Consider the following 20160-nt stretch of genomic DNA (forward strand, 5'->3'; position numbering starts at 1 on the left):
ACATATTGAAATATTGGAGTCAGTGGTATCAAGGATGTAAATCACTGTAATGACTGATAAGTCTTATTGTACAGGAGGTTGTTTCCAGTTCTTTGGTTTCAACGAAATTGAAAGACAATCTAAGCAAGTTGTCAGTTAATAAGAACATTAGTGTAATTTTGAAGGATAGATTACTATGTGACTTTTGACACACAATGATGTAGAGGCATGTAAAGAACTGAATGACATTATTACAACAAAAATTTTTCTATTTCAATCTTTTCATCGATTGTAAGCAAGATTTCTCAACTAATACATCTGTACAAATTAAAAACAGGAAGAGAATTCATCCACAGCTCACTCTAGCAATAGAAAATAGCCAGTGGCATATGAACTAAAAATCAATTACTGTTCCAAAGGGGAAAGAAAATGCTTAAAAGGAACAATCTTGCAAATTAGTATGGGAAATTATTAGCAAATAAATATTTTTCCTTTAACTGTTTATTACAAAAAAATTTAAACATATATAAAATAAACTATTAGTATAATCAGTCCCCACGTACCCATTTTCAGCTTCAATTTTTGTAGCATCTATTCCTTTACCCCTCTCACTCCATTGCTCCCCATAATGATAATGATGATGGTTTTTTTATAGTTTTGGGTTTTGTTTTTTTGAATGAGGGGTTTGCTCTAATTTATTTTGTATGTGTATGTCTGTGCTTTTCCTAAGAGCTTTGCAAATGAACTTTGACTATAATGTTTTCAAAATTAAAATAACATGGCATCTTAAACGATTATTAGATCCCATATATCTCTAGAGTACATGAAATCTTTCCAAAAATACAGAGGCAGGCATATTTTATTGGCTTAAGTTAAATGCCTTTACATTTAAATGGGGGAAAGTTCTGGAGAGAAACAATCTTTAGTCAACACAATCATTCAGTACAGGCATACCTTGGAGAAATTGCAGGTTTGGTTCCAGACCACCAGAGTAAATTGAGTATTGCAATAAAACAGGTCACACAATTTTTTTGTTTCCTAGTAGATATGAAAGTTATGTTTATAATATACTTTAGTATATTAAGTGTGTCTAAAAAAACCAATATACATTCTTTAATTAAAAAATACCTTATAGCTAAGAAATCTTTAGTATCATCTGAGCCATCAGAGTGTCATAATCTTTTTGCCAGTGAAGGGTCTTGCCTCCATGTGGATGGCTGCTGACTGATCAGAGTAGGGGTTGCTAAAAGTTGTGATGGCTGTAGTAATTTCTTAAATAAGACAACAATGAAATTTGCTGTATCTATTGACTCTTCTTTTTACAAAAGATTTCTCTGTATCATGCCATGCTGTTTGACGGCATTTTACCCATAGTAGAACTTCTTTCAGAATTAAAATTGTTCTTCTCAAACCCTGCACTGATTCTTTGTCAACTAAGTTTATGGAATATTTTAAGTCCTTTGTTTGTCATTTCAACAATGTTCACTGCATCTTCACCAGGAGTAGATAACCATTTCTGGAGATTGCTCATCCGTAAGAAGCAATTGCTAGTCAAGTTTTATCATGAGATCGCAGCAACTCATATCTTCAGGCTCTACTTCTAATTCTCTTGATATTTCTACCACATCTGCAGTTCCTTCCTTCACTGAAGTGTGTTGTACCCTTCAAAGTCATCCATTAGGGTTGGAATTAACTTCTTTCAAACTCCTGTTAATGTTGACATTTTGACCTCTTCCCATGAGTCACAAATGTTCCTAATAGCATCTAGAATGGTAAATCTTTTCCAAAATGTTTTCAATTTACTTTGCCAAGATCCATCAAAGGAATCACTATCTATGGCAGCTACAGCCTTATGAACTGTATTTCTTAAATAATAAGATTTGAAAGTTGAAATTACTCATTGATCCATGGGCTACAGAATGGATGTGTGTTAATAGCATGGAAACAACATTAAGCTCCTTGTACCTCTCCACCAGAGCTCTTGGATCAGATGCATTATAAATGAGCAGTCATATTTTGAAGCAATCTTTTTTTTTTTAGAGCAGTAGGTCTCAACAGTGGGCTTAAAATATTAAGTAAACCATGATGTAAAAAATGCGTTGTAATCCAGGCTTTGTTGTTCCATTTATAGAACACAGGCAGAGTAGACTTATCATAATTCTTAAGGGCCCTCAGATTTTTAGAATCGGAAATGAGCGTTGGCTTCAACTTAATGTCAGCAGCACTAGTCCCTACCGTGAGAGTCAGCCTTTCAAGCCAGTCATTGACTTCTCTCTAGCTATGAAAGTCCTAGATAGCATCTTTTTCCAATAAAAGTCTCTTTTGTGTACATTGAAAAATCTGTTTAGTGTAGCCACCTTCCTTAAAGATGCTATCTTGTGGATACTTGCTGCAGCTTCTAAGAACATCAGCACTTGCTGCTTTACCTTGCATGTTTATGTTACAGAGATAGCTTCTTTCCTTAAACCTCATGAACCAACCTCTGCTTAGCTTTTCTTCTGCATCTTCCTCACCTCCCATGGCCTTTATAGAATTGAACAGAGGTAGAGCTTATGCTGATTGGGCTTTGGCTTAAGTGAATGTTGTGGTTGGTTTGATCTTCGATCCAGACTACTCAAACTTTCTTTATATCAGCAGTTAGGCTGTTTCACTTTTTTATCATTTCTGTGTATACTGGTGTAGTACTTGTAATTTCCTTCAAGAACTTTTCCTTTGCATTCACCATTTGGCTAACTGGTACAAGAGGGCCAGATTTAGGGCTTTCTTGGCTTTCCACATGCTTTCCTTACCAAACTTCATCATTTCTAGCTTTTGATTTAAAATGAGATAGAGGGGAACTCTTCCTTTCACTTGAACACTTAGAGGTGATTATAGGGTTATTAATTGGCCTAATTTCAATATTGTTGTGTCTCGGGATAGGGTGGCCTGAGGAGAGGAAGAGAGACAGGGGTGAAGCAGTTAGGTCACACACTGCGCTTATGGATTAATGTCTTATGTGGGCAAGGTTTATAGCACCCCAAAACAATTATATAATAATAGTAACATCAAAGATGACTGATCACAGATTCCTATAATAGATACAGTAATAATGAAAAAGTTTTAAATATTGAGGGAGTTACCAAAGTGAGCACACATTGTTGGAAAAATGGTGCCAGTAGACTTACTCAACACAGGGTCGCCACAAACCTTCAGTTTGTAAATGCAGTATCTGCATTTTAGTTCAATAGTACAGTAAAACGAGGTATGCCTGTATTTTTTTTTGCCCTATTTACATAATCTGCCTAGAGCATTTTGAATAGTTTAGCCAAAATGTTATACTCCATAATGATAGACATGGGTAAATATCAGTTGTAAATTTAGTAAGCCTTTTACAGAATAGACCAAGTATGCGACCACAGTCTAAACTTGAAACAATTATTTTTTTTTATATTAAGCATGACTGCTCATTGAGGAAAACTTGTATTAGTTTTTCAGGGTATAGTTGAGGTCAGAGAATGAAAGTTCAATGTAACTTGCTTATTTTAATTTTACATTAATTAATTGTATAACCAGTAATTATCCATGTGACATCCCAATGCAAATGCTGACATACATTTCCAAAAGAGTTGTTTTTTTGTGCTTTTTCTAAGGTTAAAAAGGTTTTTGTGGTTTAAATGTTGTTACATATTTTACAGCATTAGGATCTATGGAATATTTTGACAACTGCAACAGTTCAATGAAGTTGGTAATTTCTTCTTTTAATTATTTTTCATTGAACAGCTTTGGAGTTACATTTCTACATTTTGATTTCTGATATATTATAAGGAAAGAAAACTTAAAATATGTCAAAGGACACTTTACAGAAAAATATGTAGATAGTGATTACAAATGGCTGTAACTAAATTATCCTTGTTTAAGTTTTTGTTAATGCCTAATTTTGATGAAATAGTGTGGTGTTCCTTCCAGCTACTGATTGTATATGTATAATTGCACATCTTTCTTAAATAAGTTGATTTGTAGGTTTTCACTCATTATCTGCCACACCCTAATCCTCTTATAAATTAAGAGAATGAACCTGGATTTATTCAATGATTTAATTGGTACATGTTTCCCCCCATAATAATATTTTAAAGTATAATGTTTTTGATTTTTTTGAGGATAAAGTAAAAAGTATGTTTTTAAAACTTTAGTTTTAAATTATTTTATTTTAAGCCTGTTTTTATAAATTAGAGATGTATTGTTTCTTTTGGGTGCATATCACCAATTAATACGTTTGATTTCAGATCTACAACTTACTGCTTTGTAAACTTCGCCGAGGTAAAATAAAACCATTTGGCTACTTGAACTGATCTACGTTACATAGGTTTTTCCTGTTGACATTTGCAATAGATAACGTGTCAGAAATAGAAATGATGAAACAATACATCTTCCGTACTCTGAATTGGCATAATACTAAATATAATTGAAACTAATTTTTTAAAGACGATAAAATATAATTTTTTTTTAGTTTCAAGTATTATTATAACAAGTGAGATATATTAAGGGTAGAGCCTTCTTTATACTAGTAAAGTGTATCCAGAATGTTTACATATACTGGAATTATAAAAGATTAGTTAGTTTTACAGCATAACTCATTTTTCTAACTCTAGTGTTGGTTTAAGGATTTCTTTAAAAGTATAAGTAAATTGTTCTTAATTGAAATTATGATTTACATATACTTAATTCTTTTCTAAGGGTGAAACTTTATTTTAAGTTTTTTAAAATATGAATTAAATAACATACATTTTAGCTAATTATGTGCTGTCATGAAAGATAAGGGATTTCAGGGTAACTTGATTTAAAATTCAGTAACTTTGGGTTGAGTAAAGATATACTTAAAATAAAGCATTCCCTTTGTAATTCTGATTCATTCTCAACATGTGGGTGTTAAAGAATGTGCAAAAAACTTTATGTAAATATTAAGTTACTTTAGAAGCATTTCCTAGATTTAGAAGTACTAATGCAGTGTATCATAATGGTAGCTATTTGAAATTTTGATATTGTATTACTTTAAAATTAAACTGTGGTGGTGCCTATATTAACATATTTATGTTTCTTATTTCTTTATAGCAAGGAGTAAATAATGCTGAAAAATTTGACTATGTAAGTGCAACATAGAATTCAGTTTTCATGCCACATTCTTTATATATTTGTTTTTTGTGATTACTAATACTTTCTAATTTTGATTTATAGGTAATGCAGTTTTTGAACAAGATGGCTGGTAATGAATATGTTGGATTCAGTAATGCAACGTGAGTCTGCTTTGTGACTTATGTTTTTATAGTGGGTCAGGCCTTTTTAAATTAATAAAAAATCTAGATTATAGAATTGTATTTTAAATATTGCTTTGTTACTTCATATATATGTTTGTTTGTGTGTATACATATATGCTCACTGTATTTAGAATTAATCTTCTCTCCATTGTTGGTCCTAGGACTGACTTCAGTGAATAATTACTTAAAGTTTAGTCATTTGGTGGTAAATGAATGATTTCTAAATTACCTAATAGAAACACTTAAAAATGCTTAAAGTAGTTTTAATAAACTTCTTAAAGATAATCATACAGTCAGAAGAGATCCCAGGTTCACCTCAAATTAACAGCACTTCTCCAGTTTTGTCTTATCGTATACTACTTGTCTTACATCTTTTATCTCTCTCTCTGGCTGACTTGATTTTGACTCCAATTTTTAATTTTGAAATGGTCAAGTTTATAGAGAAGTTGAAAGAATAAATAATGAATATCTGGAATCTTATATTCTATAGTAGTTTGTTATACTTGTTCTTTTTTCCCAATCTTTCTCTTTAGATAAATGTATAAAAATGTGTGTATATCTCTATATATACATATATGTAAATATATACATACAGTTTTTCTTTTTCTGAACTATTTGAAATTAGGTTGTAGACATCATGATACCTCACCCTTAAATAATTCAGCATGTATATCCTGAGAATAAGGATAGTGTCCTACATAACCATAATACCACTTACACACTTAAGAACATTAACATGAATTTTAAAAAACCCTGACCTTAATTAATATGAAAATACCCCTAATTGTCCTCAAAATGCTTTTTTTTTTTTTTTTTTTTTTTTTTTTTTTTTTTTTTTTGAGACAGAGTCTCGCTTTGTTGTCCAGGCTAGAGTGAGTGCCGTGGCGTCAGCCTAGCTCACAGCAACCTCAAACTCCTGGGCTCGAGTGATCCTTCTGCCTCAGCCTCCCGAGTAGCTGGGACTACAGGCATGCGCCACTATGCCCGGCTAATTTTTTATATATATATCAGTTGGCCAATTAATTTCTTTCTATTTTATAGTAGAGACGGGGTCTCGCTCTTGCTCAGGCTGGTTTTGAACTCCTGACCTTGAGCAATCCGCCCGCCTCGGCCTCCCAAGAGCTAGGATTACAGGCGTGAGCCACAGCGCCCGGCCTCAAAATGCTTTTTAAAACTTTTATTTTTTTTTAATTCAGGAACTGATCAAGGTTCATACATTGCATTTGTTAGTATGTCTGTTTTGTCTATTTAGAATAGTCTCCTTGCTGTAGATCCTTACTTTTAAAGATTTTATTAAATAACTTCTTTTTAGGAGTGAAGACCCCTTGTTTCAGAGAGCAGGGATTGACTGACTTTTTCTTTGAAGAATCAGACAGTAAATATTTCAGGCTCATGGGCCACATATGGTTTCTGTTGCAACTATGGAGTTCCACTGTTTTAGTAGGAAAGCAGCCATTGACAATGGTTGTGTTCCAAAAAAAACTTTATGAAAACATGCAGCAGGCCAGATCTGGCCCATGGGCTGGAGTGGATATTCCCCATTTTGAATTTGATTGTTTCCTTATAATTAGAAAAATTATGTTAAGACAGTTTTAACATAAATACTAACTATTGTTTTATTGTTACTTCGCACTTACTGCTTCATATTTCAGTGGTAAACATTTTTAGGCTATTTGCCTTATTGACATTAATTCATCAGCTTAACTGTCTTTTCCAGGAAGTTTTCCATGAACCTCATCTTACCTCTTTTCTATGCTCTCATGTTTCCATATATTATTGAACTTATTCCATAGTCTCTCTTTGCCTCATAACTACCATTAGATTCTGACCTCCTTAAGACCTGAATAGAGTATTGTGTCTTCCAGTTCATTTCTATATCCCTGTTACCTGGCAGTTAATAGCACTTGAGATAGTGTTTGATGAACTGAACTGTGTGTCAGGCATTGTGATAATTGCTGAATACTTAGTCCTTTATGTTGATTTTTTTTTTTTAAGTATGGCAAGTAGACAAGAATTTTTTCATATCCATTATTACTTTTCTGACCACAGAAATGTAAAAATGTACAATTAGAAGGGGCTGTCCACCTCAATTAATGTAAAGAATATCACCCACAGTCCCTGTACTATTAGTAGCCTTCTGGACATTTGTAGGTTGATTTTCAAATGTACTGCAAATTAATCTGTCTAAATTAAAATTTGTTCTCTTTCTTCCCAAACTGCTCTTTGCTCTAGAGATCTTTATGTCAGTCAATACTATTATCCTCTCAGTAGGCCATGTTGGAAATTCAGGCTTTGTACCAGTCTTTAAATTGATCTCTCCTCTTTCTTATCCTGTTAGAAGATTTATCCAATTGCTCACATGTTTGATCATGCCCCTCCTTCTGTTCTATCACCACTGCCTAAATTCAGGCTTTCTTGTAGCTCTCATTACAGTAATATATATAATAATAATAATAATATATCAATTATCCTTTCTTTTTCCCTGTCCCAAACAAATATCAAACTTATTCTTCTGAAATGCAGATCTGACAAGGTAACTTGTTTGAAAGCCTTCCTTCAAACTTTTGTTTTGTGGGCAATCAGGAGCCATTGCATTTTTTGGCATTTATTGATCTCAATAATTTGGTTCCCAGTCTCCTTTGTTAGTTTGGTGTTTCTCCACTCTTCATACATACACCCATTTCGCTAGACACATCAGAGGATTTGCTGTGCTTCAATGGAGTCCTGTCTTTTATAGTTATTTATAACTGTCCATGCTGCCTGGAATTTCCCAGTGCTTAGGCTTTTCCCTTAAATCTGTTACTCCAGTGAATCCTGTAAGATTCATTTTGTCTGCAAGATTCATTTTATGTGTCCGTCTCTCAGTGAAATTTCCATGATTCCCTCAGTTGGAATTGACTGTTTATTGTACTTTTGGGGAGCTAGAGGATTATGCAGTTTTTCAGTGTTCTTTAATGGTGGAATATTTGAGAATTTTAAAATTAGCATTTTTGTTCGTAAAAGTGGAAGTAGGAAGGGTCTGAGTTCATTTCAGTCGTTCTACAGCTAAGAAAATTAAGATTGAAAGAAATATCACTTAATTGAGACCTGAATTCAGCAGTCCTGAATCTTAGTTCACTGTTCTTAATGCTATACTTTGCCATACAAATTAAAGAACTGTCAATATTTTAATAGAAAGTAAATAGAGCAAATTTATTTTTTCTTCCAGGTTTCAATCTGAAAGAGAAAGTGGAGATCGAAATTTTGCAATAGGATATTACTTAAAAGAAAAGAAGGTTTTTAAATTTTTATTTCTATTTTAAATTATTTTTATTTACTAAAATATATGAAAATATATGCTATGAAATCAACAATAGCCTTTAAGCAACTACTTATTATTTAGGATGCGGAAGTGTTTGCAAAGCATTTTTATCAAGTTGTTAATGTTATTATTAAATTATTTCTATCTGGCAGTATTGAAATATTTGACATTAATATTTAATATTGAATTTATTAATGTAAATTTTGTTTGAGATTTAGTTCGTTTTCTCAAAAGTATACTTAGTGTTTACTACCCTTGATTTTTTTTTTTATTTTTTATTTTTATTTTAAGTGGCTGGTCCAATATAGTTTATACATTATTAATCAGTTTATCATTGCCAGTTAAACTAGTATCTAGAAATGTATATGATGTGATGTAATTTTGCTTTATTATTCATTGTTTCATGTTTATACTCATTTAGAGGTTATGTACTATTTCATTCTCAATTAAAATGAAACATTTCTGTAAATTTCATCTTCATATATTCATATATTTTCCTGTGTGCCTATATTTTTAATGTCTTTCTATTTTTTCAGTGTTTTCCAGAAGGCACAGACATGGTTGGTATATTAGACTTCTATTTCCAGGTAATTTAATTGTATAAACTGTGTATATAAATGCATGTGTTACATTTTACAAACGATAGATGTCCTTAAATCTTGGTTCTAGATAATGATAAAATATATTTTTTGTTAACTTTTAAATAATGTCTTCATGAAAAGCAGCTTCATGTCTGTGTCTCCTAAAAAGTCATGCTTCAAAATGTAATAAGGAAAAAATTTTCTGAAAACATCATGTTTAAGTAGTGTCAAAAATAATATGCAGTCCCAGAAATTGGCTTCTCTAATTATAGACTGAGCTCTGTTTTCTTATCTTTTAAATTTTGTTCGGGAGAAGCTATTTTTTTTTTTTTTTTATTAGATAGCTGGTATTCAGCATTTTAAAGTGTCAGTTTCTCAGCTCATTTGGTATCTTTTGTAATTTATTTGTTTCCACTCTATCCTGGCTTACCTGGTGCTAGGAGAATAATTATTTAGTACATTTCTAGCTTCACATTGTTGGTTTTCTAAGTTAGAGTAGCTCTCAATATTCAGGAGGAGGGGTTGGGGTAAAGGAACCATGTATATAATCTGCTGAGGTATAAAACTCAGTTTAGGATAGCCTTCCTAGTGATCCCTCCCCTCCCTTCAAATTTTTAGTTCAACTTATTATTACAAATTTAACACCATTCGTGCCACTGATAGGACTATAATGTGAAGCTATAGTAGGCTACATTATTGTTAATTTTTAGTTTACCTCACATTTGCCTGTCTTTACTTTTGAAGGTGCTTTAATTTTAGCCTTTCAGTAATCAAGTCCAGGTCACAGTTGGTTATCTGCTCAATGTGGAAAATGAATTGGGAATCCAGACTGTTGATATGAAATTCAAAGTCTAGCCTACCTACTTATTAGCCATGTGACCTAATTTCAGTTACTAATCCCTAGTTTTATTTTTTTATTTTTTATTTTTTTTTTATTTTGGCATATTATGGGGGTACAGATTTTAAGGTTTCAATAAATGCCCATTTCCCCCCCTCCCCCCAAAAGTCTGACCATCCCCCAGATGGTGCACATCTCACTCATTATGTATGTATATACCCGCCCCCCTCCCCCCTCCCACCTGCCCAATACCCTATTACTGTAGCACCTATGTGTCCACTTAGGTGCTACTCAGTTAATACCAGTTTGCTGGAGAATATATCTGGTGCTTGTTTTTCCATTCTTGGGATACTTCACTTAGTAGTATGGGTTCCAGCTCTAACCAGGAAAATATAAGATGTGCTATATCACCATTGTTTCTTAGAGCTGAATAGTACTCCATGGTATACATATACCACATTTTATTAATCCATTCTTGGATTGATGGGCACTTGGGCTGTTTCCACAGCCTTGCAATTATGAATTGTGCTGGTATAAACATTCGAGTGCAGGTGTCTTTTTTGTAGAGTGTCACTGGATCATTTGGGTAGATGCCCAGCAATGGGATTGCTGGATCAAATGGTAGATTCACTTGTATCGCTTTAAGGTATCTCCATATTGCTTTCCACAGAGGTTGAACTAGTTTGCAGTCCCACCAGCAGTGTAGGAGTGTTCCTCTCTCTCCGCAACCACGCCAGCATTTATTGTTTGGATATTTTTTGATAAAGGCCATTCTCACTGGGGTTAAGTGATATCTCATTGTGGTTTTGATTTGCATTTCCCTGATGATTAGAGATGTTGAGCATTTCTTCATATGTTTGTTGGCCATTCTTCTGTCTTCTTTAGAAAAATTTCTGTTCCCTAGTTTTATTATCTGTAGTATATGTTTGACCTAACTTGCTGTATTACATTGAAGATAATGAGATGATATGTGTGAAATTCCTGTGAAACTATAAAGTGTTAACATGAAATTTAGTATCATTTTTTCTCTTTTATCCAATAGTCTTTATTTTTTCCCTAGTCCATATGAGTGTTTTTCCATAAGTTTAATGTTTTTTTGGAATACATCTTTAACTGTGACTCTTTCATAGCTTAGATGCTTCTAATTGACTGTTCATTGAATTTCTATACTTCAGGGCAAAAATCAAGAGACAGCCATAAAAGCCTTACTAACATTTTTGGAGAAGGGCTGTATATAATTGAACAGCCATCAAATAATCAGGAGAGTACTCTCAAGTGGGCATTTGTCAAATTAGGAATATGTCGCCTTATGTTAAACAAAATTCCAATTAATATTAAGTGTAAATTAGGAAATGATCATTGGAATCTAAATCTTCTTTTAGAAAGCCTTTCATAATTAAATCAACCTTATCATAATTCTTTGGTATCTGGAACAGTATAGGAAGTAGATTCTGTAGTTTTGGAGAAATAGGGAAGAGATTTTAATATAAATGGGCAAAAGTGAAAGTCCATCAAAAAGTGACTTCCAGTCAAAGTTAGATACATAGCGTTCCAAGTCACTGTAGTTATTAGTAGTTTGCTTTCTTGCTATTTCCAAACCCCTTCTTGCCTCTTGTAGATCTTGGAGTTTGAGGAAAGTTTACAGGTTGAGGACCCAGTCTTCTCATCCTCCTCCTTTATGCTTTCTCTTTTCCTCCCTCCCACCCAGTTTTGGTCACTGTAAATTAAAAATAAAAAGTGGAAGAGTTTATTATTTTTGTGTTATGGGTAAATTTGGGTTTGGTGTGATAAAGTACTTCTATTATTTTGATTATATTTAAATAAAGAAATTTCATGCTAGAATATCTGGGCTTCCCATTTTTCATTCATCATGATGTAGTCAACACCTGTAGTAAATATTAACAAATGGTCTACAAGGCAACATTCTGGTTTAGCCTCACACAGCTAAACCAAGACAAGACAAGAAAGTAATATAAGACAGGAAAGTATTGTCTTATATTTTTCTTCCCCTTTGTCTTTTCTATGTTACCATATAAATGGGGATGCTGAGCTTTGATGTAAGTGAAGGCATTTCAGCATTTTTTTTTCCAAAAGTGGTAATTTCTAAGGTAGATGCTATCTGTCATAATGCTGATATACGGCACTTTATCTTAAAAATATATCATGGCTCATTTTTTTTCTGTTGCATTAAAAATAATTATGCTTGTGTATCCCACAGAAAGTGTTAGTGTTTAAACAAATATGAATATCACATGGAGCGATAACAGATCATAGTGCTTTAGTTTACCTCTGCCATTAAAAGACTGAATAACTTTGGGAAAATTAGGATAAACTTTGAAAGAGCTAGAACTTTGGTCAGTTAAATCTTTGGGGCTGGGCGAGGTGGCTCATGCCTATAATCCTAGGGCTTTGGGAGGCTCAGGTGGGAGAATTGCTTGAAGTCAGGAGTTTGAGACCAGCCTGAGCAAGAGTGAGACCCCATCTCTACAAAAACAAGAAAAATTAACCAAGTGTGGTGGCACAGACCTGTAGTCCCAGCTGCTCAGGAGTCTGAGGCAGGAGGATCGCTTGAGCCAACAGTGAGCTATGACGATGCCACCGCACTGTAGTGGTGGTGACAGAGAGAAACCATGTCACACACACAAAAAAAACAACTTTGGTATGTCATCAAGTCACACTAAAATTATCTCTTTGGAAGAAATATTTCAGATATGTATGAAATGCCAGATAAAATAGATTGTCTTAGAAATCAACTGTAATACTAAAAGTCATATGAGCCTGAATTGTTTAGAATTCTGTTTTTTTTTTTAATTCGTTTTAGCTGTGCTCCATTGAAGTGACTTGTGAATCAGCCAGTGTGATGGCTGCCACATTGGCTAATGGTGGTTTCTGCCCAATTACTGGTGAAAGAGTGCTGAGCCCTGAAGCAGTTCGAAATACACTGAGTTTGATGCATTCCTGTGGCATGTATGACTTCTCAGGGCAGTTTGCTTTCCATGTAAGTAATTGTTTAATCTTAATTTTCTAGGGCAAGAAACTAGTCTGAACTGGTTCTTTTAAAAATGCTCTGTAAACTTTGCTTCCACAGCTGTACATTAATTTTTGAGAGAGAGGCTTGTTTTCAAGGTTAATGTGTTACAGAATTAGTAAGGAATAGAGTTAAACAGTCTACCAGATGTTCTTAAGAACTTGGAAGTTTAGTATATAGGATCTCATCACTTCTGCTTTTAAGGCATTCCAATGTACAAGGTTAGTATAGACTTTAATTTCAGTTAATGTTTAGCATTGTGATGATTATGTACCTCAAGAATTCCTTAAGTTCAGAAAGATGTAATGTTTATTATCTTTGGTTACAGCCATAGATGTTTTAAAGCAGCAGTTCCCAACCTTTTAGGCACCAGGGACTATTTTCATGGAAGACAGTTTTTCCATGGATGGGTATGGGGGATGGAAGAGGATGGTTTTGGGATGATTTAAGTGCATTATATTTATTGTACACTTTATTTTTATTATTATTACATTGTAATATATAATGAAATAATTATACAACTCACCATAGGTTGGGGACCCTTGTTTTAAAGGACTTAAAGTATATTAAAGTTAAAACTTAACAAAAGTATATTTCTTTAAGCTCTGTTGTGCATTTGCCACTTGTGAAATGTACAGACTTTTCTTATTTCATTCTGCTATGTCAAGTCATAATGTCCTAAAAAACTTTTTTGTCTTGGAAATTTTCAAACATAAAAATAGATGCATTTAATGTACCCATCACTGAACTTCAATAATTATGAATACATGACCAATCTTCTTTCATCTGTATGTACACTTATGCCCCCCACCCTTGTCATATTATAGTATATTATTCTGAATGATAAAGACCCATAACAAAATATGCAGTACCATTATTACATATAAAAAACTTAAATATTATATATCAAAACTTTAATATCATTAATTTAATATCACCATTAAATTTATTATCATTAAAATATTTAGTCAATGTTCAGATTAACTGGATTATCTTATAAATTACTACTATATTACTTTATAGTTTTTTTGACCAGAGGTACATATAAAGACCATACTTTGTAATTGGTTGTGTCTCCCTTTTTCTTTTAATCTGTAGGTCTTCTCATGACTTCTCTCTTATTTTCTTGTTATTTTTGGTTGAAAACACTGGGTCATTATCCTGTATGATTTCCTACAGTCTTAATTTTTGCTGATTACATATGTCTTGTCCCTTGCATTTCCTATAAATTGGTAGATCTGATTCAGGTGGTTTTTATTTGCTTGTTTAGTTTTCTGCAAGAGTATTTTATTGGTGTACTTCTGTCAAGAGGTACTTAATATCTGAATGTTAGTAAGCAGTTAATGAACACTGCCTTAATGACATTAATTTTTGTTTTTATCATAATTGTCAAATTTTGTATAACATAAACCTAAATTTTTTGAAGAGGATTAATTTAAATTACCATTTTATCTCTATTCCTCAGACATTTCTCTGACAGTATGCTATAGAAAATCTTTTAAGATATAATTCTCATTGTTTTCTAGTTGTGAAATATTTTTGAAAAATAATTTTTATATTTAAAAACAATACAAGTTTATTTTAGAACAATTAGAAAGATAGTCAAGAATATAATAAAAACATCCATGGCCATACAGTTTAGATGTAACTACTTTAATTCCTTAGGGTGTGTCTTTCAAAAATTTTTCTATGTTCAAATCTATCACAAGTAGTTTTATAACTTTTTTATTTACTATATTATAAATATGTTGAAAAATATTTATATATAATACTTCTAATGTTGAAATTCTATTGTTATGGATGTATATCACATTTCTTAAACTAGTGTCTCTATTGTTGTACATAATGTTTCTTATTTTAAAATGTTTACATGAATGCTCACGTTTACTGAATTATTTTCAGGTTGGTCTTCCTGCAAAATCCGGAGTTGCTGGGGGCATTCTTTTAGTTGTTCCCAATGTCATGGGCATGATGTGCTGGTCTCCTCCTCTGGACAAGATGGGCAACAGTGTTAAGGGAATTCACTTCTGTCATGTAAGCATATTTTCTTAATGAAGATAATGATCATATAAGTTGAGTCATTCAGTGATTCTATTTTTTTTAACCCATTTTCCATGGTTTATTGACTCTTAGCACTTGGTCCGCCAGTGTGCTAGTTAGTAGGTAGCCACGGAAATACTCATGGAGGAGCTTCAAGTTGCTTCTACTAGACAGTTCTCATTTAATCATTCTTATAGGAAATTACATTTGTGTGAGGCTTATGTTTTAATTTTCATGGTTATTATTAGTTTTCAGTTTTCAAAAGCTCAACCAAAGATACTAGAGTTAGAAAAGTAATTTAAAATCCAACATATTTTAAGAATTATACAATAGTGGTTTGTTTTATCTCCTTTAATCTCCCTGGTTGAACATATTTATCCCTTGACTACCTTTAAACATTTTTTTTAGGAAGTAAGCACTGCAAATAAAAAGATAAAAATTTTTAAAAAGTGTTACTATCGATTAGTTCAGTATTTTTTTTTTTTTTTTTTGAGACAGAGTCTCGCTTTGTTGCCCAGGCTAGAGTGAGTGCCGTGGCGTCAGCCTAGCTCACAGCAACCTCAAACTCCTGGGCTCAAGTGATCCTTCTGCCTCAGCCTCCCGGGTAGCTGGGACTACAGGCATGCGCCACCATGCCCGGCTAATTTTTTATATATATATCAGTTGGCCAATTAATTTCTTTCTATTTATAGTAGAGACGGGGTCTCGCTCTTGCTCAGGCTGGTTTTGAACTCCTGACCTTGAGCAATCCGCCCGCCTCGGCCTCCCAAGAGCTAGGATTACAGGCGTGAGCCACAGCGCCCGGCCTAGTTCAGTATTTTGTTATAAAACAATTCTTGCTAATATTTCAGCTTGTGGGTTTATTTACATTTATTACTTTCTGGAGTTCATGTTAAGTACTGTACTCAATTAAAACTCTGATTTATTTTTCAATCTTTTATATTTTATAAAAACTAGAGAATGACATTGGATTGCATATAAAGTAAATTATAATTGATTATATGGTTATTTATATTTTTATGGTGCTTTACAGTTATTTGATAGAAGAATTCTTTCATGTGGCCTCTTATAAACCCTGTTTTATAGAAGGTGAAAGTTAGATACTTTGAGTGGATGAGCTCCTAGGGTTATGTTAGTAAGCAGTGTTCTCAAAACTTATATCTATATTTTACTCTGACTTCAGTCCCCTTCTTGATGCATCATGCTTGATGCAGTATGCAGTGATGATTTTTAAGCAGGAGGCTATAAACATAGTTTGTTAAAATATGAATAAATGTAACCAATGAATAGCCAATTTCTTATACTTGTTCTCTATAACTATTTACAGGATCTTGTTTCTCTGTGTAATTTCCATAACTATGATAATTTGAGACACTTTGCAAAAAAACTTGATCCTCGAAGAGAAGGTGGTGATCAAAGGGTAAGCAAAATTCCTATTTTAGATAATTGTGTAATTTTTTTAAGAGAGAGAAAATGAAATTTGCCTGTTTAAATAAAACCTAAGCTTAATTGTTAGTGGCCTTATGTCTTGGTAATCACAAATGAGGGTGAACAAATTGGTGACATTTTTATCCTAGTTCACTAATACATAGATATTAAATATTACTGGTTTATTATTTAAATTGGAACTGGTTAGCGTAATGGCAGGGTTTTCCTCCTGTTTTCTGCTGTTTGAAGCAAGATTTTTAGATTTGATTCTGTTAAAAAAGACATTGGAAAAGTGCTGTGTGCTATAATTCTAATTAAAAAGAAAGCTTTTTTTATCAGTATAGTACTGAATTGAAGTTTATTTTATTTCTTTACCTACTGTGTATGGATATGTAAATAAGAAAGAGATTATAATATTAGTGAAACACCTTATGAAGCCTAATAAGTTTTATAAGCCACTGTAAATGAAATATTTTTTCTAGAAAGAATATGTAATGCAATATTCCTCATAACCTTAAAGTCCTACTTGTTTCTTATCAGTGTGTTTGGCTTTATGCTATTGTACATATATATATTCCTTTTTTTAGAGCTAGTATTAAGAGTCAAGACTTAATTTTTTTGACCTATATAGTTTTTCACTGGACCAAGGGACTTGTGTTGAGATTTTTTAAATTCAGTTTCTTTGCATCCCACATGTAAAATATTTATAGTAAAATTACTTAATTAGACTTGAAGATAATATGAAGTTCTTGTAAGTGAAAATATTTTTAATTCAGACTGAGCAAATTTTCTTTGGGACCAAACTAAATTTTTGTTTGTTCCAATCAAAATAACTTCTGATAATACATGAGAATTCTGCAAAGCCAACAAAATAAAAACCTCCATGAATGGGAGTTGACATGAGTATAATGGAGCAAAAATGTTAGATGATGGTGATTGAAAATTTTAACAGATTTTAATAACATTCATTGAAAAATAACATTTTATAGCTTGGACCTTTCTTCACTCAAGTGCACTAATAAATTATGTATGTTGCTTGAACAACTAGCATTCCTTTGGACCATTGGACTATGAAAGTCTCCAACAAGAACTTGCTTTAAAAGAGACAGTATGGAAAAAAGTATCACCAGAGTCAAATGAGGACATCTCTACAACTGTAGTGTATAGAATGGAAAGTCTGGGAGAGAAAAGCTAAAGAAATGGGTTCTAGTTTCAGAACGTTTCTTCATTTAACTTTTCAAACATCTTTAGCTATTTTTGCAAACTATAAATATTTATTGAGTTTTTTTGTGTTCTCAACCTTGGGTGCTGGAGCCATAAAGCTTTTTTTTTTTTCTTTTAATCTTTGTGTAAAGGTAATAGATTAAAAGTGCATTTGTTGGTCTTTTAAAAAGTATTTACAAGTAAATAAAGCAAATTTGCTTTATTTTTAAAAAATACAAAGTGGAAAGATTTCTTTAAAACTTTTTTTGATGTTATTATAATTTTAACTATATAGTTAGATAATCTCATTTTAAAATAGTAACAGAAAATTGTAATTTCTTAAATCTAAAACCCTACAAATTGAACTCATAAGTTTTGTTGCTTTTTTTTTCAGTTTTAAAACTGACATGATGTCTACAGTCACAGTAGAAAGTACTTCTATGCTAAATACAAAACTAAAAAGCCAAAATAATGAACCCCAAATTATTTTATTTAAAAATAGCAATAGTATAAAGTTAGCTTAAGTTTACATTTATGCCATTTTTAGTGATATATTGGCTTTAAATTTTTAAAAACTTTATTTAAAATTTTATCAAACAGTTTTAAATATGTTTCCTAACTCTTTTACTTTGCAACTCCCATGTTCCGTCAGAATTGTCATGTACAAGAGTGTCTTATGTTACTAAAACATTCCAGCCAAAGAATTTCAGTTGTGAGATAATGACATGTTTCATTGTTAAAAAGCTATAATGGTTAGTTACTCAGAAGGAGAAACAATATCTTCAAGTGAAATGTTCACCTAAACAATTTTATATTCATATTACCCACATAACTTTGTCTATGTTATATTTAAATATGAATGGCAAATCTTGGTTTTTAGCTTTTAAAATTTTATTATCCTAATAATTTCATAAATGCTAATATTTCTTTTGTGATAAATTATAACATCTCATAAAGTTGTTTTATTTGAACTCTTTTAGAGTACTAAGGAAATGAATTTAGTCTGAAGGTAGTAAGTTTGCTACTAAAATATTTTAGATCTGAATCCTTTTGTTCATTTATGAAAATGCAATATTGAGAATCAAAACTTGCTTTATTTAAGAGAACTATAGGTCTACACCACCTGACATCAAGTAATTATTCATAATATTGAAAGTCTATCTTGACAAAATGATTATAAAATCTTGTAGGACCTATTCACACTTCTTCCTTCTTCCATATACCTGTCTGGTTTTGCTCACAGTTCCCCACAGTTTCAAGTAGGTTTGTTTTTCAATTCATTTTTAAACTCGTAAATTTCGTGGAAGGGGGATTTAGAAGGAAAGCTTGATGGTTTCTTAGCATGACAGCATATATGTAGTAGGGCAAAGTTTGTAAACTTAAATATAATGTAGCAAAAAAGATTTCTCCTAGTAATTTAGATACTGGTGCAAATGTAGATATAGAAAATCTTGATTATATGATGTCTTGAGTTTGGGAACTATGATATTAGGAAAAGAAGTTCCCTCCCAGAGGTGCTGGTCAAAAGCCTTTGGACTACCCTAAGTATTAAATTTATATATTTAAATAATTATATATTAAGTTTTAGAGAATTTTACCAAGGCTTTTATACTTACTTGAATGTTCTTCTAATGTTCAGATGCATATCCTAACTGGATACTTCTCAAAGTCTTATTACTGCTACACAATTGTGTTATAGTTCCACCGGGGCCAATTGTAGTTTGGGCAATTGAATGCCTTAATTGGAAAAAAGACATTATTTTTCCCCCCATGCTCTAAATTGTTACATGTTACTGTCCTTTATAAAATAAAGATTTAGTTTTCATATTGTGTGTATATTTGTATAGATTTCAAAATTAGGTTAATTTGTGGCGCTTACTGATGTGTTGTAAGGTTTAAGTGCACTCTTAACGAAGTAGGATTATCTAAGCTACGGTATTTAGAGAATGTTAAGAATGAGCATCCAGAAATTTTTACAGGAAGGAATAAATGGAAGAAAAGGTAAGATATTGTGAATAGGCCCTCAAATTTTAAAAAAAAGAAAAACTTTGCCAGTTTTAAGGACATATTTTGATTCCTGCAGTATTCTTAATAATTTTTTAAATATAATTCTTGAAAAGTACCCAGTATTATTGGGCTTAATGTTTTTTGCCATTGTTGATTCTTGATATTCAAGCATTTACAGGATAGCATATTTGATTTTCTTTCTTTCTTCTTTTTTTTGGCATCATTAACATTTCATTTGAAATGCATATTCTTCCTAAAATACTTTGTTTTTAGCATAAATGTTGTGCATTTTATCTTAGTGTTTGGATTAAAACATTTGTGTTGTTTAGCTTTCTTTCATTTGCTTTGTATATTTAATAATGTACTTTTATTTTCCAGTATGCCTACTTTTTGTATTGTACAATAAATTTATTTTAAGCTGATTTTATTGTTTTTTTTTTTTTTGAGAAAAGCAACTCCAATAT

General features: G+C 32.1%; 1 protein-coding gene across 6 annotated transcripts in view; it reads left to right on the top strand.

Moving 5' to 3' along the window:
• The window catches only part of GLS (glutaminase), an 82086-nt gene that overhangs the window by 33465 nt on the left and 28461 nt on the right, over positions 1 to 20160 (top strand). For 3 of the 6 annotated variants that reach the window (XM_012776914.3, XM_076005762.1, XM_012776921.3), the window contains 7 exons: positions 5068 to 5100; positions 5191 to 5249; positions 8479 to 8545; positions 9108 to 9158; positions 12812 to 12988; positions 14921 to 15052; positions 16386 to 16478. In XM_012776914.3, coding sequence (XP_012632368.1) covers positions 5068 to 5100; positions 5191 to 5249; positions 8479 to 8545; positions 9108 to 9158; positions 12812 to 12988; positions 14921 to 15052; positions 16386 to 16478 — 612 coding nt within the window. Of the gene's footprint in view, positions 1 to 4241; positions 4276 to 5067; positions 5101 to 5190; positions 5250 to 8478; positions 8546 to 9107; positions 9159 to 12811; positions 12989 to 14920; positions 15053 to 16385; positions 16479 to 17534; positions 20119 to 20160 lie in introns of those variants that run through there. The other 3 variants (XM_076005761.1, XM_076005760.1, XM_012776915.2) reach the window with 2 other exon arrangements.

This window comes from Microcebus murinus, chromosome 8 (assembly GCF_040939455.1).
Source record: "Microcebus murinus isolate Inina chromosome 8, M.murinus_Inina_mat1.0, whole genome shotgun sequence".
Taxonomy (NCBI): Eukaryota; Metazoa; Chordata; class Mammalia; order Primates; family Cheirogaleidae; genus Microcebus; species Microcebus murinus.